Source organism: Dromaius novaehollandiae, chromosome 3 (assembly GCF_036370855.1).
Source record: "Dromaius novaehollandiae isolate bDroNov1 chromosome 3, bDroNov1.hap1, whole genome shotgun sequence".
NCBI lineage: Eukaryota > Metazoa > Chordata > Aves > Casuariiformes > Dromaiidae > Dromaius > Dromaius novaehollandiae.
In genome coordinates this window covers 23,524,243-23,546,366 of record NC_088100.1, presented here as the reverse complement: position 1 = coordinate 23,546,366, position 22,124 = coordinate 23,524,243, and the positions used below count along the sequence as shown (strand labels likewise).

At 37.6% G+C, this 22,124-nt stretch overlaps 1 protein-coding gene across 6 annotated transcripts in view; it reads right to left on the bottom strand.

The window, feature by feature from the left end:
- Window positions 1-22,124, bottom strand: part of ARHGEF10 (Rho guanine nucleotide exchange factor 10) — a 118,344-nt gene that overhangs the window by 5,087 nt on the left and 91,133 nt on the right. For all 6 annotated transcript variants that reach the window (XM_064508534.1, XM_064508537.1, XM_064508538.1 and 3 more), the window contains 3 exons: window positions 15,005-15,147; window positions 8,684-8,858; window positions 956-1,078 (listed from right to left, as the gene is read on the bottom strand). In XM_064508534.1, the coding sequence (XP_064364604.1) occupies window positions 956-1,078; window positions 8,684-8,858; window positions 15,005-15,147 (441 nt within the window). The remainder of the gene's footprint in view (window positions 1-955; window positions 1,079-8,683; window positions 8,859-15,004; window positions 15,148-22,124) is intronic.

The following is a 22,124-nucleotide window of genomic DNA, read 5'->3' as shown; positions in this document are numbered from 1 at the left end:
TTGATTCTGCAACTATGCATTTTCTTATATTGCATCTATTTGTACACATTTTTCCTAACATAGGTTCCATAGATTCCACATTTTTTCAGAAATATTTATCCATTGTCATACTGGACTATCGCTGCATATTTTACTGAACACAGCAGATTTAGTTTTCATTTTGGCAAAGTTACATAGGTTTTGTTGGGGGTTTTTGTTTGTTCTTTTGTTTTATTTTCCTGAAGGAAGTTACAGACTGCTTGCCTTATAAAATCTGCCAACTTCCCTCCACAGCTCAGAAGCTCTGGCAGAATTCTAAAACCAAAATGTAGCTTGGCAAGGTCCCATTAAACACACTTTTAAAAACTTCTTTCTGCTGGTAGTTAAAACACTTGCAAAATGATCCAGTGGCATTTGTGTGTTTGCACTTGAAATGGTGTAATGTGAAAATAACTCATAAAACCACCTCTCCAAAATGCAAAGATATTCATCATTCTCAAAAAACCTGAAAAATACACTGTCATAAATTTCAAGTCCACAGTTTTGGGGAGAAAGAGCACAAAAACAACCTACAAAAACAACAACAATAAGCAGTCAAAGAACATACTGAATTTTCAGTACCTATGTCTCCTATCTAATGCATATATTTTCCCCAAATCTGGAAGAAAGATTGTCTGGACTTTCTTCTCATCCTCACACATTAGACTCTACTCAGATGGGATTGATGTCTATCCTATTTTTGCTCCCTAAAGAATAACTGCTGTTCTGCATCAAACAACTGAGACAGAACTAGACAGGTGTCTGGATATACTGCAAAGCTAAGGAACAGCAACAAATAAAACTTCATCACAAAGCTGTGACATATATCTAAACAATACATATAATTTTGCTGATTGACTTAAGCTACTGACAGAAGAAAAATGAAGTCTTTAGTATAAAACCATTCTACACAATCCATTTGAGAAAATTCACTCACCAGTTACTTTGGGAATCCCCTGCAAGCGAGGCACTGGCAGTGCTACTATTATACCCAGATTTGTTCCAACCAGTAACAAACCATGGCACACCAGGAGGCTGGTCACAGAAACGCGCTGCTGCCCTGTGAAGTTTAGGAAGTGCTGCATTACTTACGAGTGACTATTTTTGCTTAGATCAAAGTGACCTCCAGTAAACACAGTAAACTGCATATAGTTACACTGTCACAGTCTGATTCAGCAAAATCCTTAGCAGAAGTGCAAACACATTGCTGGATTGTGGTATTAAACTCTACTTGCGTGACAATTTACATACTACTAAACTTCCAAAATATTTTGTTGTGAAATCTCTAAACAACAGTATCTAAAACTGGACATAGATTATCTTTACAAATACGCTTTTACAAATAGATCATGTTTTTATATTCTCAACAATAAAACCAAAAAAGACATTCTGTTTCACAATATTCATTAATAGTGCATTAAAGTAACACACTAAGTTCAAGACTCAAATCTGTTCATGATTACATTTTTCTTTTAGTTTACATTTGTGAGACTCTCCCCAAAGTACTGTCTCCAGGTTTGGACTCCTCCACACAAGAAAGACATTGGCATACTGGAACAAGATGATTGGTGGCTGGAGCGCATGGTGTACAAAGACAGGCTACAAGAACTGCTGTCTACACCTATCTGTTGGGAGGGCATACATAAGACAGTCCGACTTTACTCAAAGGTGCACAGTGACAAGATAAAAGGCAACGAACCAAAATTGAAACATGGGAAATTCCAATTAGATGTAAGGAAAAGCTTTTTCAGCAATGAGAGTGGTCAAACACTGGAACAGGCTATTCACAGATGCTGTGGAATCTCCATCATTGAAGATATTCAAAACTTGGCTGGCCAAGTCCCTGAGCAACCTGATCTAACTGGGTCTGCTTCAAGCGGAAGGATGGATGAGATGATGTCCAGAAGTCCTTCCCAAACAAAATTATTCTATGATTACATCATTTTCTACAAATTACTATTTATGGGATTGCTGTTTTCCTTATAGAAAACAAAGTCATCTTTGCTTACAATAGACGACTATAGACTAAAGACAACTGATTTAATTTAGCTGTGTTTTCAAAATGTCCTTGACAAGTTTGGGAAATGGAAATGGAAACTACTGCCTGCCCAAACTTCTAGCATGACCCAGGTTTATGTGGATGCGCACTTGAACTCTGCTGAAGTCCTCCAGGCTCAAAAACTACATGTTCATGGAATTGTGACTATCTTCACATGCTATGATAGCACAGATTCCCAACTTTATTATAACAATCAAGTTGTTAATCACTTCATCAGTAAGTAGGGAATTTGGATTCCACATACTATACAGCCTAGATGAACCCACATGTTCCAGGCTTTGGAAAAGTACTTTCATTACAATGTATCACAAGTGAGTGCATTTTCCATCTCTCCCCTTGAAGCTGAGCCAATTTCCAGCCAAGAACACATGAATCACAGACCTAGCGGGAAAGCAGAGGAGCAGCCAGATTGTAACCCAAAGGTTAAAGCACTCAATTGGAAAGCAGTAGGCAGTCCAGAGTTCAAGTCTTTCCTCACAGAACTTTACAAAAACAAAATACTTATCTAGCAATGGTCTACTGTAAAAGGTGTACACAGGCTCCAGGGCCGGATCTGGAATACCAGCAGTTCTGTCTATTCTCAGTGTACCCTAAAGGCAGGATGATTAGGTCACTCTCCCTGCAGATGTAATAAGCATGAATAATTTGAACAGGCTCCATTTACTCCTGCAGGTCATCAGAGACACCTACACTTTTTCAAGGAACTGTGGAGGTATCTATGCTAGTAAGATTGCATCATCCTCCTACAGATGGTCTATGTCTATCAGTAAATTACAAGTCTTTTAAAGCTTGACTTTTTTATATGAGGAATTTAGTTTCCAAAACAAAGTACACAAAAGTGCTCCTTCAACGCTGGCTAGATGGACAGCCCTTTGGGGGGACTGAAAATTGTACATCCTGATGTAGTCGGAGGATAGAGGGCATTAAGATGACCAAAGACATACCAAAAAAAAAAAAAAAAAAAAAAAAAAGGCATCAGAACCCCCCCCCCCCAAAAAAAGGCATCAGAACCCAGAGCAATGATGCAAGTGGCAGCCCTAATCTACATCTGAGAGTCAAAACAGTCATGAAAAATCCCACAATAAAAATGGCTTGTGCTGTTTTCGAAACCAGTACATATAATACATAGTATTAGTCTCCTTGGCCGTCTGCTAATATGAACTTTGCCAATATCTTTCTAATAGTTCAAACAAAGTTCAAATGCATATGTCCAAACACCTCTCTGCATACAGGAGTTTTCAAAAAATCAAGATCTGAATTTTGTGATTTAGAGCATGTCAAATTATAATGATGTAGTGAGGTATCTCCCACAACCTGGGCCACAGCAAATGCAAAGTAATTGCACCTTAGCTTAATTCCATGCCATTTCACAGCAAGCTTATTTTGCAACATACAAGCAGAAATATTTAAGTACAATTTTATTATTTTTTTAATTTGTCAAAATCTTCAATTTTACATTTGCCTGGCTAACCACTTTCAGGAGCAAAATGCCTACATTTTTAAATAATAGATCTTCAATGCTTTTGGGGGGTTTTGAAATGTAAGATAATATACACACTTTCATATACCAACCCTGAAGCAAACTCTAACTGGAAATTTGCATTATTGTTTCAAATTATCAGCCAGCAACTTAGAATCTTAAACACACAGGACAACCTATACATGAACCATCTATAGTGAGGTCAAAAGGAAAAATGCTTGCTTTCAAACCTTGGAAAAGCAGGAAACATCTGCACTTGAAAGTACATTTTGAAATAGCATATAATAACTAAAAAATGATAAACAGATAAAAGCATCTATTAAAAATATTAATTTGTTATCTGCTAAGCATGATTTGAAATCTTGCTTTTTATTTTGATTTTCCACTTCAGAGAAAAAAAGAAAAAGCAACTCTCTTGAATGTGCAGTAAGCACTGGAAAAAAATACCAGTGGTTATGGTTATGGGAAGGAGACAAACATAAATGCCAAAAACAATGAAATATTCTTATCTTTAAATAAAAACTTTCAGAACACACTGCATCAATTCAATGACGAAATCATTAAACTTGTAAAACAATCTAGCCAAGACCTTGATTCTACCAAGAACTGAAGCCAATGATTAAGTTTACACATGGAGAAATAGTTTTACTGACTATGTTTCTGCTCTGTGTTCACCCTTCTCAGGCCTCACTTTCTGACACAGGCACAAGAGGGTCTGTAATGTGTAAATGCTTTTGTGTTCCCATGCAGGTCTTCTGAATTCAGCCCTAGGTAGGTGGCACATATCCTCTTATATGCTCTTGCTCTCATTATTATATAAAAAATTGTCTAAAAGAGCCCACTATAAAAATCTATTGACGTGACCTAAACTTTTCCCCATCTTTTTATGATCTCAGAGCAGTAAAATCACAACGCAGCTGTTTTTTATGCAGTGGCAGCTGGTGGGGACAAAAGAAAGCTGTAGCTGTCAAAGGATAGTTTGTTTTCTGCAGAAGAAATGATATATTTTTTCTTTGCTTTTCTCATCTGCTTCTAGGAAATACACATGTACCAATAGAGGATATATGGATATAAACAGAATACAGCAACATAAACGGAAATCACCTCTTCATTAAACACATAACCTGTCATCATCCATAGGAGCAAAGGAATTACATATATCAAGGTTATAATCTCTTTAAAAAGACAACTCTGTTACAGCTGAAAGGATAAATATGTTTAAGGATATTTTCTGAATAATGAAATATTGAGTGTGACTATGACAAAACAAGATTATTAATAACAAGTGGACTGTGTACCCATGTTTACTATGATTTTTTACTAACCAGGCCATGCGAGCTGTGACAAAGGCTGGTGCAAAGCTGCCTTTGCTGAGGTTTGAACTACAGATCATAAATGCTGAGTATAAACTTGCTAGGTAAAATATTGCAATGCATCGGCATTAGTGAGGTGTTTATACTGCACTGGCATTAGTGAGATGTCTTCATATTAAAGATTTTTGCTGCTGCTCAATATGCCCCCTGTTCAGAAAGCAGAGAACTGCTTGAGCCACTAAAAAGCAATCTAGCTCTACTGTGTTTAGTGAAAATAGACCTTTGATAGTGAAACAAACAGTTACCAGGACCTATAATGATGATTTCCTTTATCTCAACCATTCTCTTCCTTTTCATATTGTATTTGTGCTTTCTGGTATTTTGTCATATAACACAAACTTGTTACACAGTATTAGCGAGTATTTTGTGGCGTGTAGTTTTGATGGTATATGAAGAGTGGTTCTGCAGACCACTCTGGATTAAATGTCTATCCCGTGGTCATGTTAGTGATCAAGGTATACCCTCCAGTCCCAAGTTCCTCCATACAAACTTCCCATAATTCCAGAAAGTGAGATTATCCCTTCTTTGTTTAAAAAGTTATGTTCTATAGACAAAAGGATCTGATAGGCACATCTATGTCTCCCCCATTCTGAGAAAGCCAATACTGCCATCAGTTTGGTCACAGACCAATGTAGTTCGGAGTATCAGTTACCTTATTGTATATGGACTATTGACTGAGCACAACCATGCTATACTAGGCTTTGCAGAGACACAGCTGATAGAGGGTATTCTGGGTTACTGTACTCACTTAGTACCAGCTCAGATCTCTCAGCAGATTCATCACAGTCCTTTTTAATGTCATTTAGCTGGTACATGAGCTGTGAATATATCCAAAATCTGATCTACAACTGGGTGGTATTCTCCAGTCAAGCAGCCAGAACTTTGTAAACACAAGGTGTATAAATGAATTCTCCATAAATGAATTACGATAAAGTACTCAATTTAGAAAAAAAGTTATTTTTGGTTCATGTTTTGGGGGTCCGTCTGCTTTTTTAAATTACTAAACTCTGCTGAATTGTAATGACAATCAGTTCCTGTGCCATCTCCCTGTGACTCTGTCCTACCTGGTGTTCTGCAGGGTTATCTTTCTTAAAGCAAAGTAGGCACATCCTTTATGATATTTAAAGCTGTCTTCTCCTAACAACAAAATTGTGAAAATCTAATGTTATGAGAACTGGTTACTATATGAGAACTGGTTACTAATATTATGAGGATTAATTATTAATGTTATGAGAATTGGTTACTACAGCTATACTTCTTTGTAACTCACAGTGACCATTCCTGACATAGTGACGGTAAATTTTTCTTTTAGTCTCATTGTATAATAATAAAATAACTATAATGTCATTGAGTTCATGGAGTTATGTTTCTCTCATTTACGTTGCTTTAAATGAATACTCAGGTAACATCTCCAGGTAGCCAATCAAGTCAATATTACACATTGTTGCTTCTACAAAAAGTTTGGCAAAAGGAGTCCAGCTTCTTGGAAGTTTCATCATGATCTTTCACTACCTTTTCTCCTCTTGTTAATGTCTCTTCTTAAGACCCTTAGCAATATTTTTACACAAATTTCTTTCCTTCTCAGTTCAATACATCACGAATTTTTATTTATCTTTTCTTTTTACATATTAAGGAACACCCGCTGGGTTTCAGAAAACTAACAGAGCTGTTTCTTTTACAACGAAAAGACCTCCTGTAGCACATGCAGCACTTCTAAATATTAATCACTGAGCCCCTAAAAATCCTCACATTTTTTAAATATGGAGCCATTTCCTTTTTTTTTCTTCTTAAATCTCAGTGTATACTATACAGAGTTTGACCTATTGTTGCTGTGGCTGCTTTTAGTTCCAAAAGGCTCTTACTGCTGTTTTTTTATGTAAGCCTCCTACTCCTCTGTCTTTTAGCCTTTATTGTTGTTGCAGCATTACTGGGATCATAGAAATAGACCCAAGAGCTGCTGCTAAATAATTGAAATTCATTTCATTTTTAGAATGGATTCTTCCTCTGGAACACTTGCTGTAATGCTGATCTGCTCCTGAAATAAATTTCCATTCACTGAAGCACTTTTTGCAGAGAGAGAAAAAGAAAAAAAAATAAAGACAAGAAACTTACATTGACAAGAATGACACCAAAGAGATATAATTACCTAAAACTCTTTTACAAAAAAAAGATCGTCTATTACACCAGCAGTTTTATTACCATGGCAATACACAATGAAGCTAAAAATTTTTGAAGATTTTTATACTCAAAAAATGATGTATAAGGGAGGCCCTACTTTCTTTCTATAAACAGTAGAAAATATTAAAAGTTAATCTTTTTATACTAATCTTCATTTCTTTCCATAACTGGGACGAATTCAATAAAATGACCTATTTAAAGGCAGGACATTTGCTGCTGCTCAGTGTTGGAGCTACATTCAAACAGCAAGTGTAAAAAACACCCTGTATAGAACACCGTAAAAATGGACACAATTTAAAATAGAGCTTTATTGCAAAGCTAATGTGGTCTGAGAGAAAACAGGGTAAGAAGACAGAGACTGAGGAAGTGATACATCTTTTGGTGTAAAATTTATACCTAACTTGTAAGAAAATAAACATAATCTCAGTGCTTCTGCTAAAAGCAAAGCAATATAGCTGGCACACACAATAACACCTGCAGTGGCCGGGTCTATTGCACTTAAAGCACCTTTACTGTGTAGGTCATACAAACCTCAAATCAGTTAGTTCATTTATATATCTACAATCAACACCTGAAATCTATAGAAAGAGCGATAAAGCACAATTGTCCCCTCACAGGCAACTCGCACCCAGCGGTGCCGGTACCTTCTTTCTGCCTGGCTTTTTTGCTGGCATTGCCACAGCTTGCACGTGGGGCGCTCGCTGGCTCCAGGGGCCAGGCAAAGCCAGCTCAGTACAGCATAGGCCAAAGACATCCCAAAGCCCCCGCTCTGCAGTGCTATATCGGGCTAAGATCCATACTAGCCCACAGCAGTCTGTCATAACTGGTGCTGGGCATTTGAGAAAAAGTGACAGAAATGGGTGTATTTCACTTAGTAACCTAATTAATTACATCGAGAGTCCTACCTACTTGCTAGCAAAACTAATACAGGCCAGAGCAACTGTTTATGATACTGATGATTTTGGGATGGCTGAACAGTTTCTGTCTCAAAACGCTTAAAGATCTGTTGTTTATCCTAACAACCACAGGTTTCATCTTTATTTACAAGACTAATCTTCTAATTATACAAATGACAGTTCCAATCAGCAAAACACTGAACACACCCTTGAATGGAAGCATGTGAGGAGTTCAGCTGACTTCACTGGGACTACTGAAACAATTAAAGTTAAGCAAGCGTTTTGCTGGTTTGGATCCTAAGCAAATCGACTCCCTTATGTGCTTTGATACCAAGTTCCAGAAGGAAATGCTAAACTTGGCAAAGCAAACATTTTCATGAGAGACTACATTGCCCTACTCTTTTAGGGTTACAAAAAAGAACAGACAAAATAGGAGAATCCACCTCCTCATCTAGATATAATTATATTTATAACTTCTAACGAGGAGAGCTGCTCACTGCACACATCGCTCTTTTGAGCAGGCAAGACTACAGTCTACCAAAACAAAGAGTTGTGAGATAGTTATCAGCCTCAAAGTCCAAAACAAATGTTCTGGCTCTGGCCTACATCTACAACACTCTGGAGAATAGTAGTGCTAGAGACAAAACAAAAATGTTATCATATGACGTGATTCAGTCACCTGGCAACATATTGTGAACAGGCGTGGCAATGTTAATGTCCTGGAGGTGTTTCAGGGTCTCAGTGTGGAACAGGCGAAGTGTAGATCCAGATGTGAAGGCAATCCAGATGCCCACGCCAGCAACAGCCATGTGAGAGATTACCATCCCTTCTTCCTGATGTGCTTCAAACTGGCTCTATAAGAAAAAAACAAGCAATCGCTGAGAAGATGCAATGGAACTGCAACATTCAGCCTTCCTTATCAGCTCTTCAGTGTTGGCACTTTATCCTTGTTCTCCATGTCGAATACTAGCTAGCTTTTTTCACTTTGTTCGTGGATGTCTTGGCTGCTGTGTAAGATGTGTTAATTTCCCTGTTGCTTTTTTTTTGGAAAATGCATCACCATTACTACAGAAGGATCCCCAGCTTTTGAGCAAGAGCTACAACTTATGATAAACTAACTTCAAAGTAACTGATGTAGTATATTTATAAAACATTTGCATGGTGCAAACTGGCAACCCTGTACTGGCTGAGACTTAAAGGAATTTTATATTTCTTTATTGATACTCCTCTGGGAAAACTAATGCATACAAGTAGCCTGGGAGTGGGCAGATTTTTCTTATATGTTGCTTTTATCTGCAGCACAACTCTTGTTCCAAAAAACACCACAGAGTTTTTTTCTGTACTGTGCATTAGGGGTCATTTCAGAACAACAACAACAAAATCAAGGGAAAAATCATCTTTAGAAAGTAGATTGTTTATGAATATATATGCATTATTATTTGCTCAGCTACATACATAATCATGTGAACCTTAATACTGTGGCTTGTTTTTTGACTCAGGCATTTCTGAATTTCGTAAGTATTAGCTATTTCATAGTCCTGTCCTTCAAAATATAGATGCTAGTTGTTAGAAATGCCAAAATCCACCTTCTGAAGATGTGGAGCAAAGACTTCCAGGACAGACCTTTTGCCTTGGTCAAGTGTCTTCACAGTTAGAACTTCTGCATGGCTCCAGGAAGGCTGAAACCTCTCTAGCTGCCCATGTTAAAGTGCAAGAGAAAGCTGTACTAAAGTTCTTTAATCATTAACATGATGCAGGGAAGTTCCCCCCTGTTTTTGTCTTGTAAGTAAACTGCCTCTGAAGTGAAACACAGCCTTTTAATGTTCTGCCAGCTACTATCATATATAGGCAGCTATTCTGATAAACATAAAAATTCCTTGGCTAAACCAATGACAAACTGTTCCTTGGATGCCTATCCTTCCCCAAAGGATACAGAAGTAAATAAGTGCTCTAATATCCACAGCACGCACTTCTTTGTTAAAAGCACCCTTAATTTTTCCTTGTATTACAGTTAGAGTTACATTTTGGTCATTTTGCATCCAAATCTAAATCACACATTTCTCAGACTAAGCTCTTTTCTTAGTCTAAGACAGTTATCCGATGAAAATACAAGGGATAATAGATATATAGTTCAATTTCTGCATCTAAGTGCAGTGAACAGATTACAATCATAGATAAAGGACAGAACTTTAATATTTCACAGACTGCAACTTTTGATATTATACTTGAGGCATTTTTTTTCCATTTTATTACTGAACACTCCAAAATACTGTACAAATTGGTTCTTTCCACTGACAAAATGGCTGTTTAAAAATAAGGGAAAGACTTTTATACGTTCATTTGATTACACTATTCTTGAAGTGTTCAGTTTTCAGGAAATGAATAGAGAAGTTTCCCTTTAGCTATTAGGTCCTCGTCCAGTTTTGGTGAGTGTTGCTGTTGGTGAGTGTTGCCTTTTCATTCCTCTAATAATGACACTGTAGAATGCAAGTGAAGCACCTCTGACACGTACATTTATATTTGCACTTTTGTTCAAGTAACCTCTATTCATTATTTATCAAGTGATATATACAATCTACAAATCATACAATTTATTCAACAGAGGAATCCATCCATGAACAACATCTCTCAGAGCCAGACACAGGTCTTAGTCCTAAATTTCCTGATTTTCTCATAACACATTGAAAGATTTTATGGCAAATAGGACTTCAAAACAATAACCCCTCCTTACAGAATCATGCATTGCTACTCTGATGACCAACTGCCTTTTTAAAACCTTCACAGGGATTGACCTAAGGCCACTGAAGTCAATCTGACCAGCAGCTAATAGCATTTGGAATTAGAAATGTAATTCAGCTCATCATAAAAAAAATAATTTTCTCTGTTGTATTCTGACCATCCCACAGATGACAATTCTGTTAGTGGAACTGTAAACAACTCACACATGCATTTTTGCCACATTTCATATTTACCAGCTAACTCATTACACTCCCACTCTGTCTGTCCTGCAGTTTGTACAGTTGTCTGTTGAAATATTCAGAGACATTTAAAGAAAAACTAATCTTCTCAGCACCACAAGAAGCATTTAAAAAGAACTATTCATCTTCAGAGGGTCTTCTAACATACAGCAGGAACGTTCCCCAAACCTCGACATTCTTTTACAAATACAGAATTTTTGTATTGAGGATAGTTTTGACCTCTATTTCAGTTACAGTTCTGTATGAAACCCAATAGCTAGCCTTTTTCTTCAAAGGTTTTTTTCCCTCTTAATAAGAAATGCAGATGCAAAGGGACAAAAATGTCTTATTCCTTGTTATTAAAAAAAAATCTCAACTTCATTTTACATTTCTCCTTTGGTTTTCTTAACTACATTCCTCTCTGCCTTCTCCTCACAGTCTAGCTTCAGTCTAGCTCTCCCCCCCTTGCTTTTTCCCCTGCCTTGGGCTCTCTTGTTCAAACTCTGTAGCAACATCTGAGCTGCAGAACGCACTTGGGACGCCACGGTAAGTCCTTCCCGCAGCAGAGGCTGACACGGCTCGCTGCTGTTTCAGCCGTATGGCGCAGAGCGGGAGTCTTTCTTTTTAGGGGCTGCCCACTTGCACGGCTGTGATTCCAGACCCAAGCAGCTGTGCCAAGAACTAAACCAGGATTTCTCAGGCTCAGTGAGAGGTGCATAATGGGTATCATTGTGCACACCGTAAAGCAAATGACTTTTATTACTTTGAAGAGGTTACAGTACTTGGGCAACACACACTTAAAGAGCAGGGATTTTCATTTATTTAGCTACACATTTCAGCTTGTTCTACTTCAATTGTTGAAACTAAAGTAACTTATCTATAGTTAGCCAACTTTTAAAAACAAGACAAAACAAAAGAGGATGGGACACCACTAATTTGGTGACTTTTATTCTGCTAAATACTCAGGGATTTTGTTTTGTTTTTAAACAAACACAGACTGCCTTTTCAGGGCCTAAGGGTCTACATGCACGGAGACCGCTACAGGATCAAGCTCTGTACCCAACAGCAACACAACAATTGGCAGATTTAGGGTCAAGACTCAGGAGAAATTCCTTATTCATAGAAAGAGTATCAGAATACGTCATTGATATATAATAGCAATTGATGTACTTGTCACATGTCCCTTGCCAAGGAGCTTAAGGCACTGTGCCAGTAAAAGCCACTTCCTAAAACATTATGACTATGACAGTAACATATCATTAAAACAAGTGAATTGAGAGTCTTATCCATACCAAAGGTGAAGAAAAGTGGGAGAAGTCCAAAAACAACATAAAGGATGTTAAACCTGTTCATTTACTAATAGTTTTTAAAAGTACCAAAAGAAAGGCTTATCTGAGAGTCTTAGAAAAGCAGGGAGATATGGAATGAGACTGCATTCGGAGGACAATGTACTCTGCACTTGGCAAAAACACTAGCTAAAATGAGATACCTGTGAAGCAGGGAGGGCCACACTGGGAAGGCGTTCACGAAGTGGTCTTCAGTATGTTCCTGGCTTGCACAAATATGGCTTTAAAGGCCATTCGGGTGCCTTTATAGCTAAGTTACATGATACAAAGCATACAAACCACATGCACAATCATACAAAGTGATGGGCAAAAAAGCAGCTCTAATTTGAAGAATACGGAGAAACAAAGGAGCTCTGCAAAGAGTGAAGAGTAATAGTTGAGCCCTGTGCAACACCTGGATTCCTGTTGAGATGGCAAAGAAGAAAATTATGCAAAAATTCTTGAGTCAGTGAATCCACCCCAACAAGAGAAGACACAGAGGGAGAATAAACATTTCATTCCTGCTGTTTCCCTGCCTACAGCAAAGCTTCTGTTTGGCACAGCAGGAAGATGGAGCTCAGATGTATTTGATTGCTAATATTGTTAAAATATTCTCCCAAGGAAGAATCTAAATTTCTTTGTATAGGATACAATTTTGAAACAATATTGACAATAAACATCGTATGTACATCATGGGAGATCACATTTGGAAGTATAAAACTAGGAAACTATCAAAACAACTCAGGTAACTGAGCAGCTAGCAATAGAGAAACTGTCAGTGATATGTTCAGTCAGGTGAGATGATGAAAACAGATCAGCACTGGTATATGTCTTAGAACCAATAAAAAGGCAACAGAAAATCATCATTTGCAATTCTATGAGGAATATGATACGCTATGGTGTGGATATTTGTGTGAAATAGAAAAAGATGACTGTCAGCCAGTCTTATCAAAATTTGTCAAGTTCTTGAATAGAATTATGTGCTGAAAAAATGTTATTCAGCCCACACCACTTCCAGCTGCACCATTTCTTATATGTTGTTTGCTGCAATATTCATTGTCTGCATATTAATTACAGCTATAAAAATCAGTCGATCTATAATAATCTGAAGTCTGAACTATAATAGATAGGCCAGTTTAAAAAGCACCATGAGAATGAAAAGAAACTTCCTGTGATGTTTTGGGCGGAATACTTCAAGCAACAGCTGAAAAATTAAGTTACCATGTCTATGAGATATTGATAGAGCGTTTGCTATTTTGTCTCTTTGAACTTCTGTTTTCAGTATTGTAATCCACTGCTCTATGTTTTACTTTGGTTGAGTTCGCTTGATACATTCTTTAATCCTTAAAGCTTGTCTAATCCTGGTTTTGTTCTGTTGTGCCAAAATAGCACATCATAATCCAAATTGCAGCAACACCACTTAATCTAGAAGGAACTCTGTGATAGAATGAGGCCAAAATTACTGAACTAATTAATCAAGAGATCTGGCTTTATATAATTAAACTCACACAGGAGCAATCTGACTGTGATTATTTCTGTTGCTATGTATTTCTCAGTGAGAATCAGAGAGATTGATCATAAAAGTCTGAGACAGTAATTCCAGGTGTCCCAAAGGTTTGCTAACAGAAAGTCAAGCTAACAGAAAGTCCATTTCAAGCACCTGTCCAAATCACTTTTCCTAAGTCTTTCCCTCATCATGCCATCCAACCTATCAACAAACCAAACATTAAAGAAAAAAAAATAGGAAAACATATGATTGGAGCTTCTACTCAGATGAAACAAGTCACCAAAAAAGCACAGCTAAAGACAGAGGAAATTATGACATTCACTATTTCCCTGCAAACCCATGACAATGACTCACAGAATCAATTGTACCAAAGAGACAATTGTAGGGAGACAACATGATCATCAATGAAACAAAAAAAAAACAGTAACAAAGCACGCAAAGAAGGAGGCTGTGATCTCATCACAGAATCCTGTCTGAAAGAATTTCATGGCTGTAAACATCATGGAACTCAATCCAATTGTGTTGTAGGTTGAAGGAGAGGCTTTAATCCCTACTGTTTCATGAACTCTGTTCAGGCCACTAAGACATCACTTCGGTGGATTGCTGCAATTTTAAAAGAAAGGAGGGCTTAATGCTTTTTTTGGCAAATGCCATCATAAATATGAGTTTGAAACCTTAACATTCTTCTGTTCTTCCAGAAAAGCTTACTTTTGCATGATTATTCATCGGAAAATGTCCTTACGCAAAGGAAATTTTTGTGTGCCACTGAGAAGCAAAAGTGATCAAAAGTATGTTAAGAAATCATCACAAGGTGGAAGGCACATCTAACTATGCAGAAGCAGTCTCTTTTAATTAAACCTGTTCTGGAATTAACAAACAATTCCTATAGGAACTCACTTCTTTGCTGTGTTTCCTTGAATCTCATTTCTAAGCCAACCTATTACCCCAAGTACTCAACAAGTACCAAGCACCTTATGATAACACTGGAGAAAATGAAAGCAAACCTTGATCCAATCAGACATGAGCAATGAAAGCCATGGTAGAATTTCAAACTGGAAGGAGCAACATTTCACAGAAAGCTAACCAACTGAAGTCATATTTCATAAAAAGCTTCCTGAATCTTGAAGTTTCTTAAATAGATTTTAATTTTTAATTTTCACCACTTACACCCTGCAGCATAGTATGCAAATAATGCTTTTAAAAGCATTTACCTCTACGTCATGTGTCACAGTACTGATTAAAAAAATTTGTCCACCACATGCAGCCCAAATGGTATCTTCCATCACCAGTAGACTTCTAACAGGCAAAACTCCCAATTTCACTATCTTCTGAGGTTCCGTACTCCATGCTCCACCTTTAATAAAAAAGAGGAAGAAAGGTTACACACAGCAGAATTGTAATATTTGTTTTAACATAGCTTTGGAAACATTATGTCTTTGTTTATTGTGACTGACTTAGGAACATCTAGAAAAGCATCAGTAGACAAATCCATAGGCTTTAACATGAAACTTGTAAATATACAAAGAATGGAAGTAACGATACTACAAAGGCTGTCATTCAAATCTCTGCAACTTGCCACTTTCAACTCTGCTGTTTTTAACATCTGCTTAATTTTACTTTCCAGCCTAGATTTGTAAGGATAATAGAACATCAAGGAAAAAACACAAATGCTCATATTTGTTAACTGAGCAAATTTTATCTGGATTAATTGATTAACAAGGAATCCCACGTTGCTGTTTTCATACAGCTGCTTTCCTTTCTGGAGGAAATGCAGTCAGAAATCCATGTCTGTAACAATTTTCTCCCAAGTAATGAGGAGCTCACAATTGACCTGTTTCAAGATAAATTAGCTTTCAACCAGGAAAGAAAGTGAAAAGTGTTCAGTTTCTGATTCTACTATTCTCAGGTTTGCTATTTTTCCCCAGTTATAACACAGTTTCCTGTGGACTGCATTTGGCAGATCCAAAGTACGCTATGCACGTACAAGTTGCAGAATCAGTTTTTCGGAGACCTGCTGATACGCAGTGCATGCTGCCACTTACCGCTGTGGTCACTCCCACTTGACAGCTCTTTGAAGCAAGGATAAGCAGATTGTTTCTCCCCAAACTTAACAGCTAACAACACAAGCTTCTTCAAATATTTGTAGCTGTGCCTTTTATATTTACAGTTTGACATACTAGACAGAACAATCGTTTTAGTATTTCTATCAGAAGCACTCATTAAATGTAAAACACCTACAACACAGCACTTCTGCCCATTATGCTTTAGTAGTAATATCAAAATATGATAATGTATCTGTTTTAACATTGAGAGAAAATACATATCAAAAAGACCTCATTTCCTCTCTTGAGACCCTTCTCCCTGCATAAGCCACAGAAATGTTGTCCACTTCACTGACACTGGTTTCAACGCAGTAACCACTTAAGTTCTCATTTATGAGACCAGGGTAAGCACGTCTTTAGGCAAGCACTTACGTAAAATATATTTTTTCTTTCTCTGTTACAGCCACTCCCTGCTTTGGTACAAGGGGTACCAAAACTCCTGCTTCACAAAAACAGGAGCAACAACAATAACGATAAGTGCCAGCTTTTGCCTACTTCTGATTGCTGCTGCCATCTGCAATTATATAAGCTTCGCTGAGTCATTCCCAGAATGCGACTCTGTTCTGAAAGCATCTTTGTAAAAATGACATCTAGTTTCAGGCTGTCACAATCATTCTCATGATTTGAGTTTGTAAGGGAGAAGAGTGTTTCCAATCACTAGCCCGCACACTCTCCCAGCGATGTCGAAGTCATCCTATGTTCTTCGTGACTCATATGTACCATTAGTAATAAAGAAACTTCTGGAAAAGTTTTTATTTGCTAGCTACCACATTATTCTCAAATTAAACTCTCAGGTGGGGACTTCCCATACCCCTGAATGCTTTAACCACTGTGCATCGTTCAGTGCGAAGCCTTCTGAAAACACGAGGTGCCCATGTACGCCTGCCTGCAACTTTCTTTGTATAAAATGCATCAACTGTAGAAGCCATAGCAGCATCTAGTTCACAGCTCCAAGACCATATTTCCTTTTTAGGGATAAAAACAGCATAATTCTAGTACAGTCTTACTGCCTCTTCTGAGAGACAAAGACTGAGAATTTGGACAGAGAGCAAATGTGCTCAGCAAGAAGTTTTCCTCTTTGTGTAGTTAATATTCAGACTGAACAACATATTTCACCTGCAGACAAAGCTGCTCACTAAACTCCACAACTCCTCCTCTTAAATACATTCGGTAGGCTCTATATAAAGCATAGTTGATATTTAAGTGACAGGTAAGCAGGTAGTTTCAGCATCCCAAAGGTGTACTCTGGAATTTAAATTTTGCTCAAATCTCCTTTCAGGTCTTTTTTTGGATATGGATTTTAATGCCCTTAGCTTGCATGTGACTCCTCAGATAGATAAGCACTAAGCTTTTTTAGTGGTTTTGATCAAGTCTTATTTAAAGTCATTGACTGTCAAGTGTAACAGTTACTGAGCAAAAAGGATAATTAGCACCAATGCCAGGCAGATGTTAATTTGAAAAAACAAACTCAAAAGCAGTTTACTGCAAGGTAAAAAGGTGGACTTCAATTCTACTGGCCATTATCTGTAGGAGATTCAACAAATATGAATATCAAAACTAATTTGCCACAAAACCTTTTTCTGTTGCTGCTATCAGCACAGCACTTAACAGTCCAGTGAGCTTTATGAATTCAGTGGGATTTGACAGATGAAAAAGGTTAGATGCAGACCTCATGTTCTTCATACTACTATGACTTTATGCAAGGCAACTCCAGTCCCCACTTTGACATCAGCACAGGAAAAATCACAGACTCGAGCCGTGTGATATGGCTATTCTGTAGTTTTGTTTTTTGTTTTTGTTTTTTTTTGCAAGCAATGCTCCCTTCTAGATCTAGACAGCGAACAGAAGAGGAAAAAAAGGGCAGGGGGGAAGGCTCTCTAGCCTGGTAATTAGGACAGTACTTAAATGATAGGTCAGCTGTGTTCTTCTCCCTGCATCAGAGAATGTTTAATTAATTATACAAAGTGGGACAGTGTCAGGAGGCTTTGCTTCTCTCTCCTCTCTCACTCTGTTGGTGACCAGGGAAATCTCTTAAGAGTTTGGAAGCATGGGCACAAATCCTCTCAAGCAAGGAAAAGGATTAAGCCTGGTAATCCAACGTACTTCTATGAATGCTTCAACCACAGGCTGCTGGCTAAAAAGAAGGGACAGGACTTTTTTTGCTGACCAAGAATTTTTTCCTCATAGCCAAGTTACTTGGAAAATTTCAGTCTTGTTCATAAATTCTTTCAAGATGGCCAAAATCATACTTTTCAGAAAACATACTACTGTCTGCCTCCCTTGCAAAATCCCATCAGACATTACTAAATACCTGACTTCACAGATTTCATCCTTGATCTTGGCTAATTCCGGTAATCTGATACTAAGTTCATAGCTTCTAAAACGGAGATGATATTTCTTTTCACTTCCATTTTACTTGTCTAGATACTAGCAGATTCAAGATACTATGTAAGTAGCTCTAACAAGTTCATTTGCACTATTCATGTATTTAAAATAGGCAGAGCATTTGCAAAAGATATGGCATGGCTTCACTCGTAGTTATAAGTACTTGTACGGTTACTAAATTAATACATTGATTTTCTTGTAAGAAGAAAAAGAAACAAGACATAAGGGCTGAAACAAAACTACTGTCAACAAACACTCAAGACACACAACAGGACAAAGCCAGGCAAGGAGCCCAGCATGATCCCTTGCAAAGTCTTCCAAAGTATTTTGTGAAAACCAAGAATTAACCAAAAGAAAAACAAGCAATGGATATGTATAATGGGACTGCCAGAGAGCTGGCTGGAGAACACCCACAGGACAGTCCATAGGATTGTGGCCTGCTCTAAAGTTGTGTTTATCAATACTTTATTTCTATTCTTCAAATAAAGCATTGTTTTAGTTTTAGGAGGGTTTTCCGGTCATCCTTATTTCTGGAATGCTGAAAAGCCACAGACAATAAATTCATCTTTTACCTACAGGCAAGTATACTACTGTATGAAATGCAATATGCAGTGCATACATCCTGAAACAAAAAGCTAGTTTGAACCCTGAGCAAATATAAGGCCAAAGCCTGACGTTTGTGGAAATAGGAATAGGGAGGAAACAATGGGAGAACAGATCGGGATTACTTTCTGCTTTGTCAGAGAAATCCATGCAAATGTTAACAATATATAAAGATAACTGTGCAATACGTAAAGATAACTTCACAAATTTTAGCGGACTGGGATCTTAGAATGACCTCATCAAGGCAGATATGCTCTTACTATGGATATATCAAATGCCCAGTACTTACAACATGGCAGTCTCTGGCAGTCTCTAAACATTACTGTCTTCTGTTACAGTAATCAATAAGGATTGCAGGTGCAGTTATGTGCTGGAATGTATCTAAAAAATCTGAGCACAAGGTCAAGTACAAAATCAAATATAGTGCCTTATAGAAATAAGTTCTCATAACTTCTAATATTTACATATTAGATGAATGTTTAAAACATGAGAACACAGTATTTAAGCACTATTTTTGCTATGCACTAATACCTGCATTCCACCACTGTTTATAATATCCTCTGTAACTTACATATCTCCAGTGTCATATGTGCCATAATTTATATCCCAATGCTGAAAAGTATCCTGCAATATTCATATCAGGCTGCTTAGCTGCATCAAAATAAGAAATCTTATACTAATAAGATACATCTAAGCCTTTCATGTATACGGATATCATTTCCATTAATGCATTTTGTCATATGCAAACTGATTTTTATGAAGATATTTTTAGAAAACCAGTTATCCTTCTGTTCACTCAAACCGAATCAAATAGGTAAGAAAAGTGTTAAAAGCAGCATTCATTTTATAGGACAAAATATTGGCCATTTTACTTTCTCTGTGTTTTGTTTCCATATAACCCAATGAAGACAAGAAATAATGTTTTATAATTTGTTGGTGCTCTCAAGTCTCTATATGATACGACCTGATAAAACACATTTTTTCTCCTCAAAAGTCATTTTACAGTGTGTAGTAATTTTCCCTTCCCTTCTACACTTTCAGTAGAGCTGAAATTAATGGGCTTTTTTGTTGGTAACTTCCTCTTCTGCTTAGCAGCACTATTGATGATTTCAACAGAGCTGCCAACACAGCCCTGGGAATAGCAGTTGTTAGTTTATTTGTGCAGTGGAGCACAAACATTTTTTTCCATCACATGGTACATAAACCAGCATTATTGAGGGATAAGTTGGTAGATACAGAAATAAAGAGAAGTTTAGCACATTTCTTGTCATGTGGAAATAAACTGAAGGACTTGGATCTGCCCTTCTAAACAAAGTTTACCTAGGAGTACATTGTGCTGCACATATGTATAGCCAATTTTTCTAGACCTGCCACAAATTCTGCATGCTAAATAGCAGGACAAAGCCCTACCTAAAATTGCAGACACAGGTAGCCCTAGAAGTCCCAGCACGAGTTAAGCAAATAAGACTGATAGCAATGTCAAGATACTCCTGGTAACAGTATCAGGGAATACTGCCAAAAGTGATAATACAGTTGAGATACCAGTATTTACTTCTGTTTCAATAGCACTGCTCTAGTCCATTTCCCAACAGCTCAGTATCATTCCTTATTTTTCATAACAACACCCCTCATTTCTACTTCAAGTGTCGACCACATGCCAGAACCACAGACTCTTCAGATACACTGCAACAGCAGGTGAATCCACCCCAGCTCTGAAATGCGACACCAGCCCTTGACATTGCACATGTTCCTCCTTTCTTGCATTTGTCAAAGTACATGTATTGATCAACATGACATTTATCTTCCTAATGAACTGACCTGACCACTTTTAACTGTTCCCCCTTATTCTTACATTTGCTTTTAATTTTGCTCCTTTTCCTTAATCGATTATAATTTGCAGAGGATTTATATCAGTGTCATGAAGCCTTTTTGTACTGATAAGTTCTCAAAGCTCTTGACTAACCCCAGAGATGGCTAAGTTTTTACCAGTTAAGTCTCTCTGAACAATGTACAATTCTGCTCTGTGCACGGCAAGAATTGCTTCAGATTTTGTTCTCATATCACATTCACATTTGACTGCAATCCTCAAAGTTCAGGTTTCCTTCCTTAAACTTAAACCTCGGGGCCAGAACCTAACAGTGTGCAACTAAAGGAACAGGCGCTGCAAAAAACCTAATGGCAAGTGCTGTTTTCATTAAAACATGTAAGAGGTTTCCTCTTGCGGATGTGTGGGCTCAATTCTCCCTATGGTGAAAGAGATTCAAACGAGCATTTGCTGGCTTCCAAAGCAGAACTCTAGCCACCTAGGCTACGGCTACTCTGAATGGAAAAAATGGCATTCCCGATCCCTTCTTGCTGTTAAAGCTGATCCACTTTTCAAAAAAGGAATTAAAGACTGGGTGAGAGGGCAACAGAGCAAGGTTTTATGTATTAAATTGAATATTAATTAATTCCGATTTGATAAAATAGAGATCTCATTTCTGCTGACAAACTAGTGCCTTAGCCATTACAATACTGTATGAAACTACATGTCCTCTTCCTCCTATCCTGTTTAAAAAAGGAATGAATGCCCCACTCATTCTTCAACTTAAGACATTGATACTAGGTGCAAGTTCTGCATTGTGAATCACAAGTGGAGATGGGCACTTCTCCAGCCCAGCTCCACTTCTCCAGAGGAACCTGGAAATAGGGGGACTTTAAGAAACGCCTTTTTCCAATTTCTATCACCTTGTTTGGACATTTCTCTAATCAGCATGCTGAGTGCTGCGAATTTCATTCTCAGGCGGGAGAGTGCGAGGACTCTTTCCAGGTGCTGCACACACAAGTTAGAGGCTGCAGCTTCCATCACGTGCCTAAAAGTGGTAGTCATTAGGGTCACAGCAGCAAGACTTTTTTGTGCATCTATTCTTTAATCTTAACCGAACCAAACTCTTTCTGAAATTATGAGTACATTCATTCTTCTACTGTTTGCCACAACCATTCTGAGTTTTTATTTTCTTTTTCATGTTTCTCTCCATACCCTTTACAGGTCTTTTCAGGAAGGAAGTGTGTATCACTGTCCTTATGAGAAGGAAGTACCTGGAACTGACTACACTATGCCAGGAACAATACACTTGTATTTTATAAAGGTTGTGATTTCCCTTTCCTAAGATACTTTTGTGAATGAAAGTCAAACATGCACTGACCTTTTTTGCTATTACATCACTCAGAAAACACATCTGCTTGACAAAGTTTTTTAAAA